Consider the following 12,743-nt stretch of genomic DNA (forward strand, 5'->3'; position numbering starts at 1 on the left):
AAAGGAAAGAAGGAAAAGATTCATATGTACAAAAATATCTAAAGTGGTGCATCATATTTTTTGCGATACAAAGGGAAGTGAGCAGAATTATACAATAATAGCAATATTGGAAATACATAGAAGTTTTGAAAACTTAGTAGCTTTTATTAGTACGATGACCCATTATAATTTCAAAGCATTCATAATGAAATTTGGAATATCCAAATAGATAACTGATAAATTCAGAGTACAGACTGAGGCATATTTCTTTTTCTTGCTTTTTAAAAAAAACATGGCTTATACAAAAATTTGTTTTGCACTACTATACAAATGTTTTGGGGTTTTTTTGTTTGTCTGTTTGTTTTGCTTTTTCAATGAGGGAGGGAGGAAGGAAAAATTTGGAATTCAGAAAATTGAAAGTAAGAAATAAATCTAATCTTTTTAAGTTATGAGGTTGAAAAACAAGTACTTTTCATTATTTTTACAGTAAAGAAAATGACTCTTAAAATAAGGTGAGGACAATTGGTGAGTGAGTTTTAAAAAGAAATACTGGAATGTAATAGCTTCCGAGAATTTGTTTCTGTGCCACATTTGGTAATTTTGAAATGTAAAAAGCACATTTCATACATAGCAGATAAATGTCTCAGAATGCATTTTATCTGAAGAATGACAGGGATCATTGAAAATCTGACCACTTTCACACCCTTCCCGTGAGTTCACTATTGTTTCTTAATTATAGAAGTTGATATTTACATCTCAGAATACAAGGAGCAAACTAATATTAATAAGTGTCGGTATCATAACAAGAAAAGGATAAAACAACATTCTTGGATGTGTAAAAATCTGGGTCAAGGTATCAATCATGAAAGAGAAAGGAGTGGACAAAGCAGAGTGAGTCCTGGAACTGCAGTCAATCTTGTTAGATAAGGAAGAAAGAAATTAATCAATAAATAGTTACTGTGTGCCTACTACCATGTACTGTGAATGTTGTGTAAAAACAAAAGAAATTATTTCTGCCCTGAAAGAGATTCCAGATTAGATGGGGAGAGAATATAAATACAATAATAGTAAGAGCCAAATAACTGTCAGATGAAGAATACAAACAATGCATTTCCTAATTACTCTGAGGATGAAGAATTTAATTCTAGCTAAAATAGCCAGAGAAGGCTCATGAAGGAAATGGGATTAGTGGCTTCTAAAAATTAGTAGTATTATCTTAGTAAAGAGGAGGTATGGGTGGGGGGAGGGCAAAGTTAAGATGGACAGGACTTTGTCTGAGCTCTTTCTGGTTTCCCTTAGAATCAAGCCTCTATATAGGTTTTGACGTCATAAAACCCACAAATATTTGGAGTGTAACAAATTTCCAGCAGAAGATATTTTTGAAGAACTTCAGGAAGGGTTTGTCTCAATCTGGCATGGGGAGAAGTGCTCAATGCAGGTGCAATGCAGGGAGACTCAGGGTGGATAGGTATCTATGCACCAGGAAATTTAGTAGGAGGTTCTTAACCAAAATACAGCAGTGTTCATTACTCTGTCCTGGTTCAGAAGCTAATGAATCAGCAAACAAGCTGTGAAACATCCAACACAACAACAGAAGGCAAATAGTGAGACCCTTAACCCCTTCCCCTGGACTTGGCCAGGACCACCAAGCTTGGGAAAGAAGCCGGCAGCACCAGCCCAGGCAATGTAAAGCTGCTGTCACCTTGAGAGGAAGTTTGGTCTAAGGGCAAACCTCAACCTTTAAAAATTAGCAAAAAAGCAAAAAGAGCTCTAACCATAGATAGTTTTTATGGAGATAGGAAAGAACAGACCTCAAACCCTGAGGACATTAAAGGTAAAACAACTTCTCAAAAGACTCTTTTGGAAGAAGTCAAAAAGATCTTTAAAAAGAGTTTAGAAGAAAATGGAGAAAGGAATGAGAGTTTTACAGGCGAGTGTGGAAAAGAAACAGAAATTATTTGAAGAAAACTCCTTAAAAAATACATTTGGCAAAATGGAACTCCTTGAAAAACAAAATTGGTGAGATGGAAATAGAGAACAATTCCCTAAAAAATAGAATTGATGAAATGGAAAAAAATCCAATGAACAAAACAATTCATTTAAAAGTTCAATTGGTCAAGTGCAAAAAGTTAAAAAAGCTAACTGAAGAAAATAAAACACTAAAAATTAGAATTGAACAAATAGAAGTAAGTGACTTAATGAGATATCAAGAATCAATCAAACAAAACCAAAAAAAAAAAAAAGGGAAAAAAGAAGAAAATGTAAAATATCTCATTGGAAAAGCAATTGATCTAGAAAATAGATTCAGAGAGACAATCTAAGAATTATTAGACTACCTGAAAACCATGATGAAAAAAGAGCCAAGACAACATCTTTCAAAAAATCATCAAGGAAAACTTCCCTGGTGTCCTAGAACTAGAGGGTAAAATAGTCATTGAAAGGATCCACCAATCACTTCCTGAAAGAGATCCCAAAATGGAACTCTATAGATAGATAGAGACAGAGATATATAGATATAGCATAGATATAGTATAGATACAATATCATAGATAAATTTCAGAATTATCAGATCAAGGAGAAAGTACTGCAAGAGAAACAATTCAAATATTGAGGAGCCATAATCAGGATTACCCAGAAACCCTAGCAGCTTTCATTTTAAAGGATAGAAGGGCCTGGAATGTGATATTCCAGAAGGCAAAGGAGCTGGGACTACAGTCAAGAATTATCCAGCAAAATTAAGCATTATATATTTAAAGGCTTCATTAGAAGATGAATATTCAATAAAATGAGGGATTTTCATTTGTTTTTTGATGAAAAGAGCAGAGCTGAACAAAAATTTTAATTTTCAAATACCAAGTTCAAGAGAAGAATAAAAAGAGAAGGAAAAAAACAATGTTTTCAAAAGGTTAAAATGTATACATCCCCATGAAGGAAGTTTAATGCTTGAGAATTGTATCTTCATTGAGGATATACTTAGAGGGTGTAGATATAATTTGACTTTATTGTGGTGATATAAAAAAGAACTAGAGGTGGAAATAAGTGAAAGAAAAAAAAAAGCGGAGGTTAAAAATGGGATAAATTTTATTACATGAAGAGGCCAAAAAGACTTATTACAATTGAGGGAAAGAAAAAAAGGGGAATGAGTATTGTGTGAATCTTAATCTCATCAGATTTGGCTCAGAGAAACTTGTCTCACTTTATGGGGAAGTAGGAAGGGAAAGGGGAAAAAAGAAAGGAAGGTGCTGATAGAAGGGAGAACAGAAGTAGAAGAGGAAAAGAATAAGAAAGGGGGAGGGACTGTAAAAAGAAAGGACAAAATTGAGGGAGGTGGTGGTCAGAAGCAAGAAAAAAGGAAAGAAAAGAGAAAAGTATAATTTGGAGAAAATAAGATGGTGGGAAATACAGAGTAATTTTAACTATGAATGTGAATGGGATAAACTCTCCCATAAAATGGGAGCAAATAGAAGACTTCATTAAAAACCAAAATCCTACAATATCTTTTTTAAGAAACACATTTAAAGCAGATTGATACATACAGGATAAAGGTAAAAGGCTGGAGCAGAATCTATTATGCTTCAGCTGAATTAAAAAAAAAAAAAAAAAGCAGGAATAGTGATCCTGATCTCAGATCAACCAAAAGCAAAAATAGATCTAATTTTAAAAGATAAAGAAGGAAACTACATTTTACTAAAGGGTACCATATCAATACTAAACATATAGGCACCAAGTGGTGTAGCATCCAAATTCCTAAAGGAGAAGTCAAAAGAGTTGCAAGAAGTAGACAGCAAACCTATACTAGTAGGGGATCTCAACCTTGCTCTACCAGAACTAGATAAATAGAACCACAAAATAAATAAGAAAGAAGTTAAGGAGGAAAATAGAATTTTAGAAAAGTTAGGTATGATAAACTTTTGGAAAAAATTGAATGGGGACAGAAAGGAATATACATGGTGGTACATGGAATCTACAAAAAAAAAAAAATTGACCATGTATTAGCACATAAAAACCTCAAAATCAAGTGCAGAAAGGCAGAAATATTATGTGCATCTTTTTCAGAGCATGATGCAATAAAAATTACATGTAATAAAGAACGAGGGGAAAATAGACCAAAAATTAATTGGAAACTTAATAATCTCATCCTAAAATGAGTGGATGAAACAACAAATCAAAGACACAATCGATAATTTCATTCAAGAGAATGACAATAATAAGACAACATACCAAAATGTATGGCATGCAGCCAAAGCAGTTCTTAGGAGAAATTTTATATCTCTAGGTGTTTACTTGCTTCAGACAGAGAAAGAGAAGATCAATTAATTAGATATTCAACTAAAAAAGCTAGAAAAAAAAAACAAATTAAAAACCCCCAAATAAATACCAAATTTGAAATTCTGAAAATAAAAGGGGAAATTAATATAATTGAAAGTAAGAAAACTATTGAATAAACAAAACTAAGAGTTGGTTTTACTTTTGAAAATCAAAATAGACAAACCTTTAATTTGATTAGAAAAGGGAAAGAAGAAAATCAACTTGCTAGTATCAAAAAATGAAAAGGATGAACTTTCCACTAATGAAGAGGAAATTGGGGCAATAATAAGGAGCTATTTTGCCCAATTGTATGCCAATAAATCTGATAATCTAAGTGAAATGGATGAATACTTACAAAAATATAGATTTCCCAAAATTTGAATAGTCCCATTTTAGAAAAAGAAAAATGAACAAGCAATTAATCAGCTCCCTAAGAAAAAAATCTCTAGGGCCAGATGGATTTACAAGAGAATTCTGTCAAACATTTAAAGAACAATTAATTCCAAAATTATGCAAATTATTTGGAAAAATAGAGAAAGAAGTAGTCCTACAAAATTCTTTTTATGACACAGATATAGGGCTGATACTTAACCCAGTTAGGATCAAAACAAAGAAAGAAAATTATAGGCCAATTTCCCTAGTGAAATCTTAAATAACATATTAGCAAAGAGATTACAGCAAGTTATCCCCAGGATAATACACTATGACCAACTAGGATTTATACCAGGAATATAGGGTTGCCTCAAAAGATGCAGGAAAAGCATTTGACAAAATCCAATACATATTCCTATTATAAACATTAAGAGAACATAGGGATAAATGGAGTTTCCCTTAAAACTATTGGTAGCATCTATTTAAAACCATTAGCAAGTGACATGTAAAATGGGGATAAACTAGAAGCATTCCCAATCACATCAGAGAGGAAACAAGGTTGTTCACTATCAACATTACTATTCAGTATTATATTATATGTGTTAGCTTTAGCAAGAAGAGAAGAAAAAGAAATTAAAGGAATTAGACCAGATAATGAGGAAACCAAATTATCATTCTTTGAAAATGATGTGATGATATACTTAGAGAATCCTAGAGAATCAATTAAAAACTACTAGAAACAATTAACAATTTTAGCAAAATTGCAGGATACAAAATAAATCTACATTAATCATCAGCATTTTTACATATTACCAACAAAGTCCAGCAGCAAGAGATGCAAAGAGAAATTCCATTTATAAAATAACTGTAAATAATATAAAATATTTGGGAGTCTATCTGCCAAGACAAAATCAGGAGTTTATGAACAAAATTTCAAAATACTTTTCACACAAATAAAGTCATATATAATCAGTTGAAAGAATATCATCTGCTTATGATTAGGCCAAGCTAATATAATAAAAATGATAATACTATCTAAATTAATCTACTTATTCAGTACCATACAATTCAAACTGCCAAAAATTAAAGAGTTACAAAAAATATAACAAAGTTCACTGGAAAAACAAAAGGTCAAGAATTTCAAGGGAATTAATGAAAAAAATGCAAAGGAAGGTACCCTAGCTGTACCAGATCTAAAACTATATTATAATACAGTGGTCATCAAAACCATTTGGTACTGGCTAAGAAATAGAGTACTTGGTAAGTGTAATGGTTAAATTCACAAGATACAATAGTCAATGACTATAGTAATCTAGTGTTTGGTAAACTCAAAGACCCCAGCCTCTGGGATAACAACTCAGTATTTGACAAAAAATGCTGGGAAAATTGGAAAACAGTATAGCAGAATCTAGGCATTGACCAATATAATACCAAGTACAAAATGGGATCATAATTTAGACATAAAAAGTAAGCAAATGAGAAGAACAAAGGATAGTCTACCTCTCAGATCTGTAGAGAAGGAAGGAATTTGTAGCCAAAAAAGAACTAGATCACATTTTGAAATGCAAAATGGATAATTTTGATTATATTAAGTTTCAAAGTTTTTGTACAAACAAAACCAAAAGAGACAAGATTAAAAAGGAAGCAGAAAGGTGGGAAACAATGTTTATATCCAAGGATTTTGATAAAGGGCTCATTTCTAAAATACATAGATACAACTCTATAAGAATTCAAGCTATTCTCCAATAGACAAATGGTCAAATGTTCATAAATAGACAATTTTCAGATAAAGTTAAAACCATCTCTAGCCATGTGAAAAAATGCTCTAAATCACTATTGGTCAGAGAATGCAATTTAAGATTGTTCTGAGATATGACTTTATACCTCTTAGACTGGCTAAGATGACAGGAAAAGATAATGATAAATGTTGCAGGACTTGTGGAAAAATTGGGATATTAATACATTGTAGGAAGACTTGTGAACAGATCCAACCATTCTGGAGAGCAACATAGAACTAGACCCAAAGGGCTATCAAATTGTGCATATGCTTTAATCCAGCAGTGTCTCTACTGGGCCCTGTATCCATAGGAGATCATAAAAAAGGGAAAAGGACCCACATGTGCAAAAATGTTTGTGGCGGCCCTTTTTGTAGTGGCAAAGAACTGGAAACTTAGAGGATGCCTATCAGTTGGAGAATGGCTAAATAAGTTATAGTATATTAATGTAATGGAATATTATTGTTCTAAAAGAAATGACCAGCAAGATGATTTCAGAAAGGCCTGGGGAGGCTAATATGAACTGATGCTAAATGTAGAACCAAGAGAACATTCTACACATCAACAAGATTATGCAGTGATCAATTCTGATGGATATGGATCTTTTTAACAATGAGGTAATTCAGGCTGGTTCCAATGAACTTGTGATGGAGAGAGCCACCTACATCCAGGAAGAGGATTGTCAGGACTGAATGGAAATCACAACATAGTATTTTCACCTTTTTGTTGTTGTTTGCTTGCTCTTTGTTTTCTTTCTCATTTTTTTTTCTTTTTGATCTGATTTTCCTTGTGCAGCATGATAATTGTGAAGATATGTATAGAAGAATCACACATATTTAACATGTATTGGATTATTCACTATCTAGAGGAGAGGGTTAGGAGAAAAGAGGGAGAAAAAATTGAAATGCAGGGTTTTGCAAGGGTGAATGTTGAAAACTATCTTTGCATATATTTTGAAGGTAAAAAGCTATTATCAAAATTTTTTTTAGATAAAAGAGTAAAGAGGAAATATGCAGACATCCCTGGCTGGAAAAGCTGAGTAAAGGGACAGAGATGGGAAAGAAGGTAGATGTAGGTAAAAAAAAAAAAAAAAAGAGAGTAAACCAGTATATTAAGTATAGAGTTAATGTAGGATAGAAGAATAAAATGCAGTTTTTCTCTTAATTGCCCTTGGTAGGATGATTTTTAACTTAAGGCAACTAGTATGATTTTCTCCTACCTGTATGGAAAGAAGAATTTGTATATGGTGCTATATAAGTTCTACAAAATGCAAATATCATCAAAGAAAATACATGTATTTATGATTTGGGGGTGAATACAATTTTGTCCTATAAGAAATAGAGATTGATTGATCCCAAAATTCTTAGTTTCTTGAAGAGAACACCTTGAGTACTAGTTGTTTTATCATATAACATTACTTTATGGAATATTGGTTCACCAAAAAACAGCATTCTGGGCATGGAAGATAGTTCAAACAAAAGCACAAAAAGATATTGTGTGTGATGAAGAGAGAAGATGCTAGTTTTGACTACTTCACAGAGCATGAGGAAGGGAAGTAATACACAACTAAACACAGAATAACAGCACACTTTTTATAACTATACCATATTCCTTCATTTTGTCTGTGTCCACATAAAAGAGAACTTTATATTCTCCTCCTAGGGATCCAGACTGCAGATAATGAGTCCCATACAATTCAATTATTCTTCGGTAGGAACTATAGTCGTAGAGAGAAGGGAGGTGTAAGAGATCTTTCCAAAAGAGTTCAGCAAGATTTAGAAATTCTGGTTGGTTATTAATGAATTGAGCTACTTCAACATTGTTCTGTATAACCATCAGTTGATAATTCTAAAGGAAGAACAAAAATAAATTAGAATGGTCCATTCCCAACATACACCTCATCACCACTCCCATCCTCTATTAACCCCATTCACAGTCCCCTGGATATTTCATAATTAACCCTTCTGAATAAAACAACAATCAAGGAGTCTTCCATAGTTCTAGTATCCATAAAGATTCCCTGAATGGAACATTGTCTTTTTTCCTTGAACAACTTTAATGACCTTGGAGGATGAATTGTATTCTTTCTCAAGCTTGGAAGGGAAGCACAGAGTCACTTAATTAATGAACTAAACTCATTAAGTATTAAAACAATCTTAATATTTATTCTAATGCTGTCTCTTAGGGAATAGAATATTCTAGAGGTAAAATAAAATATAAAAAAGTTATTTTTACTTAAGTAATTAAATTCCCTTAGATCTATTCAATCTATCCTATACTGAATTCTCTTTGTAACCAATAATGGTCCGCCAAAATTTCACACTCTATTTTTTCATTCAGTCATTTTTCAGTTGTATCCCCCACTTCATGACTTTATGTGGGGAATGGTTTGCCATTTCCTTCTCTAGTGTATCATTCTGTCAGAAAATCATAAATTAAGTGAATAGATCTTCCTGACCAGGTCCAGTGCTCTATCTACTGACCTACCAGATACCTCTTCTAAAATTGTTAGTAGTTCAAAAATAAAACAAACAAAACAAATAAATAAACAAAAAGAGCCCACAAACCATTTTGCCAGTTCACTCATTTATGCCACCATCACATATTCAAATAGTAAATGCTTTCTTTTGGCTTGCATTATTAGGGAAGAGTCTATTTGCAAATGCTATAAAAATATGTACATTATGAATAATAATAATCTCTAAAAATGCATAAGCAAATAAGCACATAGTTATTAGCTTAAATTATTTCAACTGTTTATTTTTTCCACTATAGATGCTAGGAGACTCAAAAACACTCAGTTATCAAGTGTTTTAGAAGTGCTTCAGATTTTTGAGGAAAAGTCTATATCCTAAATTTTTGAAAATCACTTTAACCTTAAAGTTTACTTTGTCCAACACAATTAACACCATCTGGTTATATCAATGCACACACCAGTTAGAAACTAATAATTTTCTTATGGAAGTGATAAAAAAAAGGTATGGTGAGTGGCCATGAATTTATTCTATAAGGACTAGGAGAATTTTTGTAGCTTCAACCTTAAAGATAAGAAGTTTTAACTAGTGATAAACTTTTACGAATACAATTTTCTGTCAAAAAAAAAAGCCCAATAAATTCAACAAGAATAGAATATTTAATGAGAGATTCAAATTATAAATAAATTCCTCATTAGTACAATTTAACAATATAAGTGTTCAAAGAATAGATTATTTTGGCTCCTTCATAGTAGGATATATTCATTTTTGGCAAAAAAAAATGAAAATAACCTTTTATCAAGTTATTTTTGCTAAATATGAAGTTAATGATTCATCAGAAACATTATATTTCAGTTAAAGGAAAAGTCCCATACATTAGTAGCACCAATTGACTATTAGTAGAGGAAAATTGTTCTCATCCATTGTTCTACAAATTCTACAATTTCTACTAACCTTTTCATTTCGGTTTTCATTTTTACTTGAGTCATGCCTGTGTCCATGATTTGATGTAAAATGAGTTTCCTTATGTTTGATATAAGACCAACTACTGTTGTAAAATTCATAACTAAAATCATTATCTACTTTCACCTGGAAAGAAAACAGAAAATTTTATTTATGGCTAAATCTGGCTTCAGAAGCTACAAAGAACAACTATTATGATTCCTATCCTCAGAAAGATTTTTGCCCAATTCCATTACTCTAGAAGCTTCTTTTCTCTGTATTCAAAATGCAAAGCAAAGATCTTCACATGCAACATTAAAAAACTAAGGCTATGAATAAGAAGAAACAAGAAAGTGATTTATTAAGGATCTGAGTCAATAGTGGAGGAGAGAGATAAAATAAAAAAGGAAAAAAAAATCTTAGTTGGCATGGGAATGTATTAAACAGTTTTGTAACAGATTAAAGCCTTGGATTGCATTTTACTTGCTTAAGCAAGTGCTCATACTAGTTTAATTTTTTCTAACAGTGTATGCTACCTGAGCAGAAAAGAGAAGAAATCACTATATATGCTAGGTAGGAGGAGAAAAAAAAAAGCTATCCCAAATTTAAAATTATTTGTAATCAATATATAGGTAAGCAAGGATAGACTGACTGCAATAACAAAGGCATATTCATTCAATATATGCATACTAAATACCTATTTTGTGTGACACACTGAGAAATATTTTTTTTTAATGAGAGCATCTTTGCACTTCTGAAAAGTATAGGTTAGAGGCAGCAAGATGAAGTAAAATAAATAGAGAACAGCACTAGAGTCAGGAGGATGTGAGATCAAATTTTGCCTCAGACCCTTATTACCTGTGTGACCTGGACAATTAACTTAAATTGTCTCCAGGATAAAAAAGAAAAAAAGAAAAGTTTAAGTTAGTCAGAAGGACAGAACAAGCACACAGGCAGATACCATAGGAATATGGATTTGTCCTGTAATTTCATTGACAGAGGAAACTCCAGGATTAAAATAATTCCCTCTACCAATGTAGAAAGGCACCTTTCCTACACCTTATAGTTTTAGAGCATTTTTTTCCTACATTATAAAAAAGGTTAAGCTAATGTGTGGCTGAGATAGGGCTTGAGCTCAAGTTTTCCTGGCTTACAGGTGAAAAAAACCTCTAGTGCTGTACACCATATTATCTGTCAACATAGTAACTAAGATACTAGATACAATATGAAAGTATAATAAAAGTGTGGCAGAGAAGTTCAGAGAACAGAGAACACCTAATCAGAGAAAACTAGAAAAAACTTTTAAACTGGGTTCTGAAAGACACACTGGAAATGGATAAATATCAAAAGAGGGGAAAAAACAAAAGAAAAAGAGGCATCTGCTGCCTAAGCAGAGATAGGATAATATGATGTATGTTTGAGAAATAATAGTAGTAGCCCTAGTAAGGTCAGTAGCTTTCATCCATAGTAATCCAATCACATCAGGTGCATTTTCCTAGTTCCTTCTCACTTATTCAGACATATCAACTAACAAACTCCTCTTCCCAGAGGTTCTCACTTTTGTGAAATGCAAAGATAAGACATATTTCATTTGTGCCAATCCCACACTATATTGCTTTTTTTTGGCTGCCATATCTATTACCTTGCCACACACAAACTTTACTGACAATCTTTTAAGTAGTCAAGGGACAAGATGTTCCTCATAAGTTCAAAAAGTAAGCTTCATTTATACGGGATGAGAGAGGTATGGCTAGATAGTAGTTTGTCTGCAAAGGATCTAATGGTCTCAGTAAATTAAAAGTTTAAGCTGAGTCAAAAATTTGATATGGCAAACAAAAAAGCTAATAAAATTTTAGACTGTATTAAAAGAGGAAATGTCCAGGAATCATCAAGAACATGAAAGCCGAGTGAAACAAGGTTGCCCACTATCACCATTACTATTCAATAGAAACTAGAAACTCTAGCCTCGGCAATAAGAGCCAAGAAAGAGATTCAAGGAATTAGAGTAGGAAATGAGGAAATCAAATTATCACTTTTTGCAGATGACATGATGGTATGCTTGGAGAACCCCAAAGACTCTGCTAAAAAGCTATTAGAAATAATTCAGAATTTTAGCAAAGTGGCAGGATACAAAATAAATCCACATAAATCCTCAGCATTTTTATACATTACCAAACACAATCCAACAGCAAGAGATACAAAGAGAAATCCCATTCAAAATAACGGTTGATAGTATAAAATATTTGGGAATATATCTACCAAAGGAGAGTCAGGAATTATATGAGCAAAATTACAAAACACTTGCCACAAAAATAAAGTCAGGTTTAAACAATTGGAAAGACATTCAGTGCTCTTGGAAAGGATGAGCGAATATAATCAAGATGACAATACTCCCTAAACTAATCTATTTATTTAGTGCTATATCAATCAGACTCCCAAGAAACTATTTAATGACCTAGAAAAAATAACAACAAAATTAATATGGAACAACAAAAGGTCGAGAATTTCAAGGGAAGTAATGAAAAAAAACATTAAATGAAGGTGGTCTAGCTGTACCTGATCTAGAACTATATTATAAAGCAACAGTCACCAAAACCATTTGGTATTGGCTAAGAAATAGACTAGTTGATCAGTGGCATAGGTTAGGTTCACAGGGCAAGATAGTGAATAAAAATAGCAATCTAATGTTTGACAAACCCAAAGATCCCAACTTTTGGGATAAGAATTCATTATTTGACAAAAACTGCTGGGAAAACTGGAAATTAGTATGGCAGAAACTAGGCATGGACCCACATTTAACACCACATACTAAGATAAGATCAAAATGGGTCCAATATTTAGGCATAAAGAACAAAATCATAAATAAATTGGAGGAACATGGGATGGTTTACCT

The 12,743-nt window shown here is 32.4% G+C and overlaps 1 protein-coding gene across 2 annotated transcripts in view; it reads right to left on the minus strand.

Annotated features, from left to right (window-relative positions):
* The window catches only part of C7 (complement C7), a 66,571-nt gene that overhangs the window by 37,015 nt on the left and 16,813 nt on the right, over positions 1–12,743 (minus strand). The window contains exons 7-8 of one of the 2 annotated variants that reach the window (XM_074282598.1): positions 9,863–9,997; positions 8,039–8,282 (exon numbers count right to left, since the gene is read on the minus strand). In XM_074282598.1, coding sequence (XP_074138699.1) covers positions 8,039–8,282; positions 9,863–9,997 — 379 coding nt within the window. Of the gene's footprint in view, positions 1–8,023; positions 8,283–9,862; positions 9,998–12,743 lie in introns of both variants that reach the window. The other variant, XM_074282597.1, reaches the window with a different exon arrangement.

The sequence above is a fragment of the Sminthopsis crassicaudata genome, chromosome 1 (assembly GCF_048593235.1).
Source record: "Sminthopsis crassicaudata isolate SCR6 chromosome 1, ASM4859323v1, whole genome shotgun sequence".
In the NCBI taxonomy this organism is placed as follows: domain Eukaryota; kingdom Metazoa; phylum Chordata; class Mammalia; order Dasyuromorphia; family Dasyuridae; genus Sminthopsis; species Sminthopsis crassicaudata.